Source organism: Haplochromis burtoni, unplaced genomic scaffold, assembly GCF_018398535.1.
Source record: "Haplochromis burtoni strain Fernald_Lab_line unplaced genomic scaffold, NCSU_Asbu1 Contig_117, whole genome shotgun sequence".
NCBI classification, from domain to species: domain Eukaryota; kingdom Metazoa; phylum Chordata; class Actinopteri; order Cichliformes; family Cichlidae; genus Haplochromis; species Haplochromis burtoni.
The window spans coordinates 1,330,621-1,346,588 of NW_024582478.1; the positions used below are offsets into that span (position 1 = coordinate 1,330,621).

The window sequence follows — 15,968 nt, forward strand, 5'->3', positions numbered from 1 at the left end:
GGTCTCTACGTCCATCCCATGGGGAATGGGAGCAGTAACAAAGGTGTTGCGTTTATATTTTTGTTGAGTGTATGATGATCTTCATCTCGTTGTGATTATGACTATTTTGTGTTCACTCGCTGTTATTTTTGGATGTTTTTTACTTTGTTCCTTTGATGACTGTTTATAAAGAGAATTAATGAGATATGTGCTGTAGTGGAACGTAACTCGAGTACTTTACTAAAGTTTTAAAAGTTAGAATATAAAACCCCAATTAAACAATAAAATAAAATTGAATAAAACGTAAATTTGAAATAAAGAATGCAATCATTTGCAGATCTCATAAACTCGTACTTTATTCGTCCATGGGAGATGAGCAATGAAAGGCTGGGAAAGTGAGCGGTACTAAAAACACAGCTGGAGGAACATTTAGCATGTCTGTGAGTCACTGGCAATAGATCAGTAATATGTTTGGGTATAAAACAGCATTTAGGGAGGCAGAGGTTTACCTGCAACAGAAACTGCATCATAAACACGTGGAACATTTTCAGAATGTTGCTCCTGATGTAACATTTGAAAACACTGAATATCTCCTCATCTAGAATACATGATATCACTGACAGATTCTGAGAATCTGGAGAAATCTTTTTGTGTGAGGAACATTTTTTCAGTTAAACCATATGACATGTTTTCTATCTTCTACTGTACAGAAAAAATGGGTTTATTAGATCTGCAAATCATTGTATTTTACAGTTTCCCAGATTTTCTGGAACTGAGGTCATGGTTGAAGTCAAAATATTTTTATGTTGCTTTTGACTTTTCTTCCGTTATATTTTAGACGCAAATATTTTACTTTGTACTGTGCACAAAGCAGTGTGTAAGAAACGAATCTTGTAGCTGAGGATGATTTTAAAGCGATGCAGAAAAAAATGAAAGGACTGTGAAATGTGAAAATGATTGCTTTTAGCAAACGCATCAGCTGAAACCTACCAGCTGACTCTGCAGTTCTTCTCTGCAGTGATCTGTCAGACATGAAGACTGAAACACGGCCTCAGAGTCCTGAAATCAAATCTTTGGCAGAACAACAGCAGCAGACTTTTAACTTCCAGAGGTTGAAAAAAAGCTTTTTTTAAACTCTTGTTTTGAGGCACATCGAAGCATTTTTAAACCAGATGTAATTGCTGACTCTACACATGCACTCATGTCCTGTTATTTTCAATAATGATTCAAAATTAGTGTCCCTCCTACGTTGTAACCCTAACACCAAGCATCATTCAGCTGCTGCTTTTCTGCTGGGTTGTTTTTGGATGTTTTTCCTTGAGGTGACACGTCGACCTCTTTTTGTCTCCTGACTGTGTAACCAAGCAACTGGATGATATTTCAAGTAGTTTTATCTGCTTCCTCCTTTTTACCAAAACACTCAAATGAAGCCCTCTTAGCTGATGATAGATGCACGAGTCTCTTATTGAACAAGAAAAACCCCCCCCAAAAAGCAGTAACGAGACAAAGACACAGGACAGTTTTCAATTGTTGTATTTCTTAATTGTTACAAATGAACAAACTTGACGCGAGAGCAGGGACGTGTTTGTAGTGTCGCTCTCTGCTCACAGGTGAAATACTGCTCCTTAACATTTTATCCATCAAAACAATAAATAACAATCTGCAGTTTTCCTTTAAGGTGAGCTAAATAAAACAAAGCACGTCCTTCGTTCTGCCTCGTATACTGGACCTGCAGACCAGCGTGCTCTGCTCCAGTCATGTGTCTGTGACTTCACTGGTTACTCGTGTATTGGCGTGCACGTCTGGCTGCTTGCTACACATGAAATAAACGGTGACATCACACACACACACACACACACACACACACACACACACACACACACACACACACACACACACACACCGAGGAGCTGGAATGCTAAAACATGGAAAAAACACACAACCCAAAAATCCTCCTGCAGGCCGACTGACCGTCCTCGGGATCACACATCCTGACCTTACAACCTTACTTCCCATGAAAAAGCTTCTGCTAAACACAAATTTTGATTTAATGAAAGAAAAAAAAAAACTGGGCCGTTTAAATGAGAGTGATAAAGCGAGCGAACAGCCAGACGTCAGCTCCTTCATCTTCAATCTGATGGATTCTGGATGACGATGAGGAAAAAGTCTTTATCTGTTAAGAAAAAGGCAAAAAAATTAAATGACTTCAGGAACAAAAGCATCTTAAATGTTCACATCCAGCCTTTTTAGCCAGGAAATAATCTGAATAATGGGCATTTTAATATTTTAAAATGTAGAGTTTTAATAAAAACAGCTGATCTCGGGTTTTACTAAACTGCTGCTGCAGCTGTAAAATAATCTTCAGGGCCAGATGCTGACCTCTCTGGACTTGAGAAGTTTAGAAAAAAATCCTGCCCATTTCTGGTTCACATGGCAGGTGGCAAAACACAATTCTTATGGAAAGTTATGTAAACAGATAAAAGGCATCATTTGAATGCCCGACTTTCCCCCAGAGGAGGAAACTTGTTTCCCAAAAGCAGCGACTGCAGGGCTGAAAGATGAAACCGACACTGAAGAGCCACAAACTGCAGCTCACGTCCACCAGAGGCTCCAGCATTGAGTCATCCCGATACGAAAACCACCTCTATGGATAACTGTGGATTATAACAGCTGAACGGGGGCTGAATCTTTCTTAAAACACTTCCATTTGGACACCAGTAAGACTCAAAATTAGGGCTGTGGCCTCTTTGACAGACAGGTAGATGGTGGCTGTCTGCTAGGCTTCAGCTCAGCTAATGGGAGCGTGTTTGAGCCTTTTGAAGCATTTATAAGTCAGGTTAACTGGAATAACAGCGTTTCGTTTTTGGTGAATGGAATTCATTTAGCAGTAATTCCCAGCAGATGCTCTCACCTGGAGCGATCATGATCTCGTTCTTCTTGGAGCGCACGCGCATGAAGGTGAGGTCGTTCTGGGGGTCGATGTCTCGGATGGTGCTCCTGGCCTTCATCACCAGCTGGTGGATCAGCCCGGCGTACTGCACCGTGCTCGAGTTGTCCAGAGTCGACTTGATGGGGATTCCTGAAGGGAAAACATTTATGAGATGGACAATCACACGTGGACCCAGTAACCACATCACACCTTATTTTACTGGTTCTCTGCTGCTGAAACTGAAGCGTGACAGTAAAATAGATCTCAATTACTCAAAAAAACCCAAAAAAACGTAATTAAAAATGGGACGAAGAAGGAAAATACTTCTGTCTTCGGTAACATTTTGTCCTGTCAAGTTACAGGTAAAGTATTTAAATTCATAATTTGATGGGATTCCAGCTTTATTATGTACCAAGGAAAATGTAAGTGTGGTAAATTAAAGGAACAGGGGTGAATAAAAACCAGCAGACAAAAACAAACATCATCAATAATAACGTCATTTCACAGAGTGAAAAACCTGCATGTGAAAGTTCATGTATGAAACAAGCATTCCTGGATTTTATGGGATTATCACAGCTCGAAGGATTGTTTTCCACGAATGACAATTATGTTTTCCTTATGAACTAAATGTTGTTTAACTTGTTATTGATCAGGTAGTGAAACAATAATCAATATGTGGAAGGTTTTTTTTAGTATTTAATAAGAGACAAGATTTAAGTCATTCGTGAAGATGAGTGAATGCTGCTGCAGCACTAAGGATGCTTCTCGGGTTTATTTTGCACTCTATGTGATGATTACTGTAGTGTCTGCAGACGTTGTGATATTATTATCAACATACTTTAGGTTGTGCTGCTTTTAACATATGAAGGCAGTTTGTTCAGGACAGAGCAGTGCACCATGTTTCAAGGTGCTGAGAACATTATTTAAATGTTTGAATTGAGTCTTTTACTCATCAGTGTGATAAAATCAGTCCCAGAAAGGTCTCTGCCAGTGGCTTCTGTCTCCATGCTGGGGGTCTCGGTCTGTGAGGGAGTTTCCTCCTCCTCACTTTGTTTCTTTCACTGTTCACTTCTGTTTTCTTGGGTTTGTATAAACTGATCATGAATCGGCCTCCCACACACGGCAGTGTGCAGTGTTTTAGCTTACAGCTGTGAGATTGCTCCTTTTTATCTCTACAGCCTACATGTGTTTGCTCAGCACAAACAGGTCATGTGACGGCATAACAACAAAACACAATGAGACAGAGAGGAGGAGGAAGAGGAGGAGCAGGAGGACCCTGTTTGTAAAGGGATGTCTACTTTCTGAGGAAGCACTCTGAAACTAAGTATCACGATCTGATACTGACACTGGTACCGATATATCAATATTTGGATCGATCCAGGGTCAGTCGGCTGTTTCAGGTGTAACGGGAGGGGAGGAGCCAGAGATAACACGTGCAGGGAGCAGGTTAAGACAGGGTCACACGGTCTGTTACCATGGTAACCGATTAGGGAAGGATCACAGTGTCTTATCGTGGTAACCGAGTATAAATTTAAGTTAGGTTTTAATTTTCCCGATAGAGACCTAAAGTTTGCCTCAGTTTTAACAAACCCAGAGTTTATTAAACCTGAGTTCTGGATCAGACCCCGGAGGACTTACTAAACACACGGTGGCAGTCACAATAAGAAACACGCAAAGAGCGGAAAGGTCTTTAAAAGAGGGGATGAAATGACATCATTGTCGTCTCACCCTCTGAATTGGCGACGATGATTCCCTGAACCCCTTTCTGGCCCTGAATCCTCTTCAGGGTTTCTTCTACTTCAGCCTGAGGGACGGAGACAACAGTGATCAGTCATTTCATGTGAGCTGATAAACGGATTTAAATCGTTTAACACCGCAACAAACACAGAATGAAAATAATCTCCCAGCGAGCGCGTTTAAAGGTAACACAAAGGGAGAAACGGTTAAAAATAAACCGACAACGCCCGACTAGCAAAAGGAAGCTAGCTTCAGTTAGCAATTTATTAAATTCCGTCCTGTAAAACTGATAAATTACAGTATGATGGCCAAATATGTGAACAGTTTCACCAGATACTTGTCAAACTGTCCTCTTATCCTACCATTTTCGTTTTTTTGTGGAGAAATTCGTGCCAAAAACCCTCTCAAAGCTCTGCAAACTAGCAGGCAGCACTCCGGTTTTGTTGACGGCAAGCGAAGAAGAAGAACCTCCGGGGCAACTGCTACGTTTACTGTCCAAACCGAAGAGTCGGATTTCTCAACTATATTTTTCACGGGCTCTTTTATTCCATTTCGCCTCGATAAATTCCATTTTTAAGCCCTTGTTTTTCTTTGTCATATAAAAATAACATTAAAAAAGTGGGACGGTCTGCATCGATACCATAAAAAAATCACACTGTTTAGTCACTTCGGTTAAAAACATAGCATGTGATTTCAAAGTACCGGGGCATCCCAGGTTAGATAAAACCGTAAAGTCACGCGGTTCTGATGACTCTGGTTAAGAAATACAGACAAGATAAAGCCTCTAATTCAAAATCATAATACAATAAAACAACAGAATAACTGTGATAATAAACTAACGAAACTAAACGCATTCGCAGTGCAGAAATGTCCCGTGTGAGAGACATGTTACTGATTTATTTCTAATTAATTAAATAATTGTTACCGTACTGTAGTTCAGTGCTAAAAAAACAAAAAACAGAAAAGGAGAAACATAGGTTATAGAATTGTACTGTACTCATATTTTTCTCACTTATTTTCATTAATTTAATCTCAGAGCGTCAGATTTAGTAAAGTTTAAACAGCAGATGATAATAAGCTGATAATAAGAAGAAGATAATAAACACATTAAATATTATATCATATATACTGCATATACAGTATTTTAGAGCGCTTTATAAACATGGGTTTAAAATGTATTAATTAATAAAGTAAAACTTGCACTTTAGTTTTTAATGTGGTAAAAACTACATATTCATATCCCTGTAAAATGTCGTGCAGTTCAACAAAAAAAGTATAATCTAGTAGGAAAACTCTGGAAAACTCTTTTATTCTATTTTATTTATTTATTTCTGAATGGTTTGCATATCATTGGTGGGCGCGGCCACCCTGTTTACAAAATGACAGCGTAAAGTGAGACCTGAGCAGCCAAGACTGGACCGGAAGCTCACAGAAGTAAAACGAACAGGAACGCGATGGACGAGAGTTTTAGTAGAAAATGAGAAAATGAACTTTAAAAAGACTTTTTGAGACCTTTGGAGCAAAGTCATCAAACACTTTAAGCATTTTCAACAGATTTGACTGGTGTTGTTATTCATGCCTTTATATAAAACAGCAGATCACTATTATTATAAAACTAACTAGATAAATAAAGATAGATGTGGAAAACATTTTTATAACCAAAAACGATTTTGTGACGTATGCTCTCCATACAATAAAACCCACAAAGTTTAAAAGTGACACTGGAGCCAATAAAACGGAACTAAAACGAAACAGTTCAGACAATAAAAACTAAACGGAAACAATGAAATTTAACTGAAACTAAACCGACTTTAAAGAAAAGTGAAAACATAATAAAAACACTGAAATTATGAAAAGAAACACCTCTAATAAATCCGGCTGTAGTTCACACACTGAGCGCACACCTCACAGGAAACGTGACACACTGTATCCCACACAGAAGCTTTTCTCTTTGAAAACTGTAACCGGAAGTTGTGGTATATTGTTACCGTGACCGCGCGCGACTTGTTGTTAGGCGCTTCATTCACGTTTAACGACCGTGAGCAGCGGAGGAATGGACGAGAAAGAAGAAGATGTGGGTGAGCATGTTCAAAGGGAGCAGAGAGCTGCTTTTGTTCCAGCGCTCTGCTCCTCTTCAGCTCTTTGTGGTCTTTAAAGTTGTCAGGAGCGTCTGCAGGCTGAGAGCTCTGTGTTTCAGGAGCTCATGATTACCCAGACCTCTGCACACTCACCGCAGTCTGCTCATTATCAGGGTTTGAAGATGCACTTGGACAACTCACGATAATCCAAATCTTACAGTATTATCGCGATAAAAGTAGAAAACAAATTACAAAACAAAACAATGCATCGTGTCTGATTCGTGTAAAAGTTTTACTGGGAGATGAAAAATGTAAACAGGAGCACTGGGAGTGTTGGGGAGGAGAGAGGTGGAAAAGCCAGAGGCTTCCTTTCTGCTGCAGCGTTGGTGTCCGTCTGTAGAGAGGTGCGCCCCTACTGTACTCCAAAATCCCAACCACATGGTGCTCGACATGGATGACACTGTGTGCTGATTGGCTGATAAGTGGGCAGAACAGGGAAGTGAGAGACAGTGGAGTTAACCAGCAACGGGAGAAGAAAGATCTCAGATAAAAAGAACACACAGCAGGATGGCTGACAGCGGCTTTCGTTTGAACAACCAGCTTCACTCCAGCTGACTGATGGTCCATCAGCAGCTCAAGCAGCACATATTTCTGACACTACCTCCATCAATGACGGATGCGGAGAGTCCAATGCTACCCAAGGACAGCCCATAACCTCCCATAAATGACTCGTATCTATTGGCTCGATAGATGATTGAGCTGGAAAGGATGTGCAGCAGGTGAGGGTGATAACAGACTGAGCGTGTTGAAGAAAATCAGGAGGGAAGATAGTAAATTTGGAAGTGTTAGTAAAACTCTGAATTAATAAGGAGGAAGTGAGGGCAGCTATGAAGAAGAAGAGTGGAAGGGTGGTTGGTCCATACAACATACCTGCAGAGGTATGGAGATGTCTAGGAGAGAGGGCAGAAACAGAAAGTTTCTGTTATTCTAATTTAAAGTATTTAAGTGCTTTAAATTAGAATATGTTGTGACACGGTAATAGACTGTTCTGTGGACGGTTCTAAAACTAGATGAACTTCAGCCTCCAGTTGGAGAAGACAACTCCCTTTACAGGTGCTGATAACGCCAAGGGCACAAAACAGCGTGGTATGATCAGTCTGTAACTTCCTCCCTCTTCCTTGGAATACATAAAGCAGTGGGAGCACCACTTCTGTTTCAGAACGCTCATCACTATGAACCTGTGATGTTTTGATGTCTGTGGGATTACATCAGGATCTCAGCCCCTTCTTGTTCGCAGTGATGATGGACAGGCTGACAGATGGAGTCAGGCAAATTAAAGAATTAAATAAATAAAAATAAATATGGTCATATTTTAATTTTTAATTACTTCAGGTTGTTGTGTCAGATTACCACATGGACCTTTAGATTAGGTTTTGGATTAGATGTTGATGTTGCTGTGTGTCGCAGCTATAAAATGTTCCTGGTGCATGTTGTTGTGCCATCAAACTATTTGCACGAGTATGACACTGTTATCATATGTATAGGGCCCGTGGTCATAACCATACATCCATGATAACACTGTTAAAAAAGACACAAAGTATCAAAAGTAAAAGTTCTAAAATACAAAAATAAATGTAGTAAATGCAGGAAATTAGGAAACTAAACTGCTTTTCATCAAAGGGTTTAAAATGAAAAATCATGTAAGGATGGTCATAAAAACAAAGAAAGATCTGTCATTATTATAACCATCGAAAAAGTGTTGTTTTGCTTGCTCCTACGTGACTACCAACGACTGGAGCAAAGGTCACGCAGGCCTGCAGGTTTTAGATCTCACCGTGGGTCAACACACCTGAATCACATGATTAGTTCGTTACCAGGCCTCTGGAGGACTGCAGGAGCTAATTTAGCCGTTTAAATCAGCTGTGTTGGTTCAAGGACACATCTAAAACCTGCAGGGACACCGGCCCTCGAGGCCTGGAGTTGCCCACGCCTGATTTATAGTTTAATGCACTAGTTAGTATCATATTCAGATGTTGTAGTTTGTCATAGTAATTGGTGCAATATTTTGTGAGTTGATGTGCAGTGTGTGCATTTGTTTAACATGTGATCCCATGTACTGATTTGTATAGTGGACAGTACAATGTGGAATAAAAGGAGCAAATGGTACAGAAGTGCATCTCATGTGTTTATTGTTGCGCGTCATCGGTGTCCTCATGTTAAGCCTGCCGCGGTCGTTGGTTGGAGGAGCCGCAGCAACACCTTTGGAAACGTGTGATCTCCATGTGGTTGCCCAGTAGTTGCTGCAGGTTCTTGGCAGTTGCCAGGTCATTTGGTTGCAAAGAGCGTGATGAGGTGTAGACCCCAACTGGTCTCCTTGTTATAACTGCTAGTCAAGCCATAGTAAAAGCCTGACGTGAGCCTTCAACATAAAGGTTTTTCATCTGTGCTGTAGCCAACATGCTTTGAAAGGCAAACTTTTATTTTGAAGGTGAACCCTCCCTTGCACTGACTGGTCTCTTAGTGGATGCGAGTGATGTTTTATCAGTGTACTTCACAGTGACCACCGTCAACCTCCAGCAACCACTTTCAGTCGGATGGGGAGTACGTGTTTTTTCCTGTTAGATGGTTGCAGATGGTCTCTATTGCTGCTTATTGACCTGCAGTTATCAAGACGTCCTACCTACACAGGAGTCTGGCAACAAGGCATAGGTTGCACAGCCAGTATAGTAACTGAATGCTTTTGGCATTTAACTGGAGAAAACGTCCAAGTTTTTGAAGCTTGTTTTGCGTCTCTAGTTTGGCTAACATTCTGCTACGTCAATGTGACAACATGTAAAATATGACCAGGCAAAAGGTTTTGGTCACAGCCTTGGTCAGGCATCATTAAACCAGCTGTAATAATGGAGCCTTTCAATCTGTGTGTGGGAGGTGTCGGATGGTGTGAGGAGGCCACGCTGAGCGGCGCCGTGTCACGAGACGCGCAGTGATTACGTCTCGGTGTTTATCTCACTCTGAGTGAGTTCATCTGTCTGCCAAAACCAGTTTCACTTTATCAGATTTACGAACCTAAACAAATTTTAATGAACCAAGCCGAACTGGTGAGCACGGCGCAGTGTGGTATTCACATAGCTGAAGATAAACACGAGCTTCAGATCATTTAAATGATCATTAAAACACCAAATAAAGCATGTAGTAACTTTACTTTTGGTTCTGTGTGTGTTTCTGCACCAAAGACAGATTGACTGTTTGCTAAACGTCGCCCTGAGACCAGCTGTGTGTCTTTGACGGACGATGTCACGCTGGGAGCGTTTGGAAGTGGAGCATTTATCGCCTCTGAAGAGTTCATTACCAGAGCTCATTATTTAGGCCTGCAACATTGTAACAGTTTAAACCGTATACGACAGACAGTAGGGAAAATCAGAGGAGCTTAACGAATGATTTATTAAAATGCTGCTAATGAATTCTGTTTTAAGGGTCTAACTGAGGAACCATCGCAGCTCCAGTCAACAGTAAATTTAGTCTATTCAATTAAATGATCTGGAGTTAAAGCAGACTTTTAGAAACTGAGCTTCAGAGAAAGAAAAGGAGACGAAGGGGCTTTGGATGCATTGTCCAGCTAAAGCCTCAGTAATAAGTTGGCTTTGTTTTCACATTCCTTCTCCCCCTCTCTGACTCTATTTTTATTTTTCTCTCTCCTGCCTCCATCACCCTCCCTCCATCCTCCCTGCCTGAGAGCGTTCTCACACACCGAGACCATCTCAGCCCAGATCTTTTCGTGGCGGGAAACACCTTCTCGCTGATATTTTTATCCCTCAGCCAGAGGTATTGTGTACCGCTCGCCACGAGCTCGCTGCCTCTGTATTTTTATCTGGAAGAAAACCCGGCTCGTGAAAAACAGTCAGAGCTGTTGGGTTGCTGACAAAGTGTTTGTGTCGGGCGACATCGTGACGCACATGTTAAATGGCTGCACGGTGCCGTGGAAGTGGTTTAATCGCATCTATTGTGTAAAAATATGCTATTTGTGCTTCTCATGGGGGTTATTATTGGTTATTACACTACCAAATACCAGCGTGGACATAAAAACTAACTTTAGCTGTGAACAATAAATCTGAAAAACAGATGTTTAATTGGCTCTGTGTTTATAGATTTGTCTGTGTTTATGTCTCTGCTGATTTATTGTTGTCCTATAAAAATGTAATTCTCTGTAGATCAACTTTAATTGATGAGATTTTTGAATGTCCTCCGAGTCGTTTAAACTTTAAATACAGACAAATTTTGCACATACTCGTGCATCACTACAATAATAATAATAATAATGTATTTATTCTTTATTGACCCCCGTGGGGAAATTACTCTCTCTGCATATGACCCATTCTCTCAGTGAAGCAGTGGGCAGCCACTAAGGCGCAGCGGGGAGCAGCGTGTAGGGATTCAAACCCCGACCTCCTGCTCATGGGGTGACCGCTCTACCTGCTGAGCTATCCCTGCCCCATCAATAGAAAACTGAGAATTCACATTCATAGTTTACTGATCTGCATTATTTAATGAACTTTGCATGTGTCATGAAGTTGTGTCATGTACAACATGAGTCCTTAATCAGTCGACTAAAAGGTTTGTTAGACTTTAAAACGTTTAGACAGGAATAGGAAGAGCTCTGTGATCGTGTGGTTCACCTGTAAGAGTGAAACCATCACTTTGAGCTGCGATGTGCTGCTGTGACGCTTCCACATCTCTGTGCTCGTCTGTGGCTCCATATCTTGCACACAGCATGTGTGACTGTACAGTCAACAGCTGTGGCCATAATTAAGAATATAAAGGGGGCCAAATTTAGCCTGAGAGCCTTAATTTTGCGGCGTCATTTAGCTGAGCGTGCAGTTCACATATCCTAATGTGCATGAATCTGTTTAATAGTCACAGCTGTCAGGTCAGTAATAAGGGCACAAATGTATTTCTGATGAGAATAAATCAGTTTTCTGTGCTGAGTTCAAATGAGACGGTTTATTCACAGAGACCTGTTTTTGAATCAGAGTTGATTCTACCTGAGGCTTTATGCACTGTTTAGGTCACTGATACTGAGGAACTGTGTAGAGTGAAGACAAACACTGAAGGGAATCACTAGATGTCCCGAGTCGGTGTGTTGACAGAAATTACAGTGATCCGTTCAAAGCCAGGAAAAGATTAGCAAACCAGGCTGTGTTCAGATGGTGTTCATAGTGAAGCTGCTAGTTTGTCCTAACATGCTTAAACTGTAGGAGGGAGACTTATTCCCATCAGCCCCTTTGTTTCTGTTAGATAATGCTGATGTGCACAGCTGTGTGTTGAAATGGCACAGCTGCGTCTCAGTCGTTTCAGTCGTTTCATGGGCCGAAGCAGCTAAACTCTGTTGTTCAGATGTTTTTGGTACAATTCGATTTCTATAGTGAAAAAACACGACTACACATGAGACAGATGCAGGCAGCAGTCTGAACACGAGGTTCAGACAGGAAGAGAGCCAGAGAGTAATAATAACTAATGATTACATACAGAGTGAAAAAAGGAGTGAAGAAGAAACACCCAGTGCATCATGGGAATCCAGCCTACGTCTATTGCAGCATAACTGAGGGAGGATGCAGGGTCACCTGGTCCAGCCCTAACTATATGCTTTAGCAAAAAGGAAAGTTTGAAGCCTGATCTTGAAAGTAGAGATAGTGTCTGTCTCCTGAATCCAAACTGGAAGCTGGTTCCACAGAAGAGGGGCCTGAAAACTGAAGGCTCTGCCTCCCATTCTACTTTAAATACTCTAGGAACAACAAGTAGGCCTGCAGAGCGAGAGCCAAGTGCTCTAATAGGGTGATATGGTACTACAAGGTCATTAAGATCAGATGGGGCCTGATTATTCAATTATTCAATTTCACACCTGTGTCCAGTTTCCCCATTATCCCAGTCTGTTAAACGTTTCCAGATTCACTGGATTTAAACTGAAGCCCTCCAACACAAAGCCTTTGCAGGCTCACTGACCTGCTCTGTGAAGCTGCAGCATCACTGCAGAGTCACAGCTTTTGTAGCTGTTTATACATTTTCTTCTGTTTTTGGTAGCACTTCATAATACAGAGCTCAGCTTGTAAGTTCTGTACGTTTCCTCAGGGAAAAGGACCACGAGGAGTTGCTGTGTTATCGACTATTCTAACTTCACAATATGTTTTGGGGAAGGAAGGAATATTCCCAATAATTAGTTTTCCACGTTGTGCTTCCTCGTTGCCTTTGTCCTCCTTCCTGTCCGCTGAAATTTGAGTTTTAATGTATTAGCAGGACCGTTTCGTCACGTTCTCCCACCGATGGCTCTACGAACAGATGAACAGAATAAACTTTCTGGGATCATTTGTGGGTGTGAGCAATACAAAAATCACAATTATGACATTTATTTTTTATTTAAATTAAAATCTATTTTAAAAGCAGCAGCAGACTGTAATAAATGATGTAAGTGACACTGCTTTAAACAGACAGCTCAGGAGGTGTGTGCCTCCATCCTCCATCCTCGTGTCTTTGAAACAGTCGAGTTCAGACACTGATTGATCTTTAATCTGATTTGGTGGAGCCGGTCAGTCCAGCCCGTATCATTGAGATGTCTGCTGGAGTTCTGTGGAGGATTTTACCATCACATTTGTTGGGAGCTGGTCTAAGCTCCCACAATTATGAAACCCCATCCTATAAACTTCCGTGAAGGATTTTTAAGCCTTTCTTTATCCTGAACTTTCACAAAGAGAACTTTCTGAATAGTATTTCCTGTCTCACTGGTACCTGAAGCCAATCTCCCCCAGCACTGCATCGCTCTAATGTTTTAATTGTTTGTGATAGACTGGCCTCTAACAGGAATGTGACTGCAAAGACAGAAGTGCACCAGTGTGCACACTCTTGCTGTAAAACCATAGAAGTGCATCCATCTGATGTACTGGCAGTGGAATGATGAGTTGGTGTGTAAATATTTATAGTGATATTTAATAATGCTCGTGTGAGCTGTTTCCTGAGGCTGGACCAGTTTCCTGACAGCCTCTGCTAAAGAATGCATCCTCCTTTCCTGCCACGCGGACAGAAACACTGGCCACTCCCTCGCAGCATGTTGCTTATTTTTACTCGAGCGCTCCACAGTCCAGAGCCTTAATCCAAAAACAGGCTTAGATCATTAACAGGTGATCAGTCAGTGAAGCAAACTCTAAAGGCTTAAATAGAAGTGTAACGAAACAATCCCTGACGATCTACGTACACTTGAGGAACTCACTGACTGCTCGGAAACAGGTGTGACTAGAACAACACAGGTGAGACTAATCAGGTTAGAGCACAATTATCAAGAACCTGAAGACACCAAAGCAGAGAAGTAAACTGGCACCAGAAATTATGTCTGGCATAAAACCTCCCAACTCAAACATCACCACCACGGGACTTTCAGGAGACAGGCAGTAACTCTGGGAGAGCTGGGCGGGGTTGTAGAAGGCCTTCAACCCATCAGCAGGATGAACACTGCAAGAGCTATAAAACGACCTGCAGCAGGCTGCTGGGGTGAATCAGTAACAGCCTTCATGAGGGCCCCATGTCCTCTAGCAGGCCCTGTGCTCGCTGCCCACCACTGTGGAGCCCAATGGCCTTTGCCATAGAATACCAGAATTAGCAGGTCTGCCACTGTGCTTCTCAGAGATGAGAGCAGCTTCACCCAGACCACAGGTGACAGACGTGAAATGCTTTAGAGAAGCCGTGGAGAATGTTATGCTGCCTGTAACATCGCTCAGCACGAGCGGTTTGATGGTTAGCATATCCATGGAGGGACGTCTACAGGCCAGGCCTCGTACAGGCCACTGTACGAGGCCACGCTGCTGCACTGGGTCCTGGCTTCCTGCTTGTGACCAACAATGCTGCAGGCAGCTCCTGGTGAATAAACACTTGATAGCATCAGTCCCATGCTAGAGAACAGTGCAAGGACACCATCCATCGTCTCATTGAGAGCATGCTCTGACGTTGTGGGGCGTGCGACATATCATGTGGTATCAAAATGGCAACAGAGGAGTCGCCCCCTGCTGGCCATTAGAAAAAAATGCAGGTTTATGACACTTTTCAGACCTGATTTTTCCATGATTTCTACTCAAACTGTGACTTTACCACAGAAACAATCTTTTCTTCCCATCTTTTCAGGTACATTCGATCCAAACATACCAGAGGAGGGACCATCAGCGCCACCTCCTGGCTGGCTGGATGATATTCATGGATATCAGGGCCTCAAAGGAGGAGGTGAGCCTTCTGTTCTACTCTGAGGTTTCTGTACACCAACACCACCTTCATCGCCTTTGTTTTTGTGTTTCTGTTCATGCGTTTGTCCAGATGACGATAACCCGCTGTACCCACCGCCCCCTGCCTACAATCCCCAACCTGAACAAAACAGAAGCACATCAGTGCCCGACGTCAGGTAACTCCTGCAGGTCATCTTTTTATTAAAGGCTTTGCAGATGATTCTTTGCTTTATCTCAGCCAAAATAGTCGCTCGACAAACAAATGAAGGCCCGGTGGGATGAAAGATATTTTTCTCCAGGGTCCCTTCGGTGTCAGAGGATGTAGCCAGAGATGCTCTGCTCAAATTTGTGGAATCCAAATGGAATTACAGCTCCAAACCTGCCAGGAACCTCACCTTCAAAGATCTGCAGCCCATCACAGTGTACAGGGTAGGTCTCATACCTGTGGCTTTATGTTTCCCAAAACTAACTCACACCAACATGACATCTGCAAGAAAACTGCTAATGATTTTAACTTCACTTATTAAAACAGTTTAACAACAACGATGCCTTTAAGAATGAATCATTGACCATAGAGAAATGAAAATGGTACATCTGACAACAAGGGGGAATAACAAAGTCTGGCTTTGATTTGTGTTGGGATGTGGCGCTTTAGAAATAAGACTGAATTAAATTGAACAACAGAGCAAAACCAGAGTCCAGATGTGACTGATGGCGTGTGTTAACCTCCTGGAATTAGCAGTTTAAGTGCCTCCTCCCACACGTGTTTCAGTAATTAGATATCAGTATAAGGGTGGAGGAGTGTAGAAATCTAATAAGTGTAAATAATACAAGTGCGTCTGCCAGTAATGCAATAAAAATGATCATAAAATAACATAATAAACATTTAATATACTTAAGACATGGTGGTGAAGATGGCTCTCAACTTTTCTGTAAAAGAGCTACTTGATAATTTTAGACCTCAGGTGTAACATCCACCCACCCATCCAT

At 41.9% G+C, this 15,968-nt stretch overlaps 2 protein-coding genes across 3 annotated transcripts in view; one reads left to right on the forward strand and one right to left on the reverse strand.

Annotated features, from left to right (window-relative positions):
- Positions 1–1,496: 1,496 nt before the first annotated feature.
- On the reverse strand, positions 1,497–5,139 carry dynlrb1 (dynein, light chain, roadblock-type 1). Its single transcript, XM_005928922.3, has 4 exons — positions 5,008–5,139; positions 4,637–4,712; positions 2,891–3,058; positions 1,497–2,152 (listed from the first exon to the last, which is right to left on the reverse strand). The coding sequence occupies exons 1-4, from the start codon at positions 5,008–5,010 to the stop codon at positions 2,109–2,111; spliced, it is 291 nt and encodes a 96-aa protein (XP_005928984.1). The 5' UTR covers positions 5,011–5,139; the 3' UTR covers positions 1,497–2,108.
- A 1,445-nt stretch (positions 5,140–6,584) lies between these two features.
- The window catches only part of ssuh2.1 (ssu-2 homolog, tandem duplicate 1), a 16,660-nt gene continuing 7,276 nt past the window's right edge, over positions 6,585–15,968 (forward strand). For both annotated transcript variants that reach the window (XM_005928920.3, XM_005928921.3), the window contains exons 1-4: positions 6,585–6,723; positions 14,884–14,979; positions 15,070–15,154; positions 15,278–15,407. In XM_005928920.3, coding sequence (XP_005928982.1) covers positions 6,699–6,723; positions 14,884–14,979; positions 15,070–15,154; positions 15,278–15,407 — 336 coding nt within the window. In that variant the 5' untranslated portion in view covers positions 6,585–6,698. The remainder of the gene's footprint in view (positions 6,724–14,883; positions 14,980–15,069; positions 15,155–15,277; positions 15,408–15,968) is intronic.

Coding starts and splice junctions, on each gene's coding strand:
- dynlrb1 (XM_005928922.3), bottom strand. Junction 3,059..4,636: donor CATCGTCGCCAATTCAGAGG/GTGAGACGACAA, acceptor TTTTCCCTTCAG/GAATCCCCATCAAGTCGACT. Junction 2,153..2,890: donor CGAGATCATGATCGCTCCAG/GTGAGAGCATCT, acceptor TTTTCTTAACAG/ATAAAGACTTTTTCCTCATC.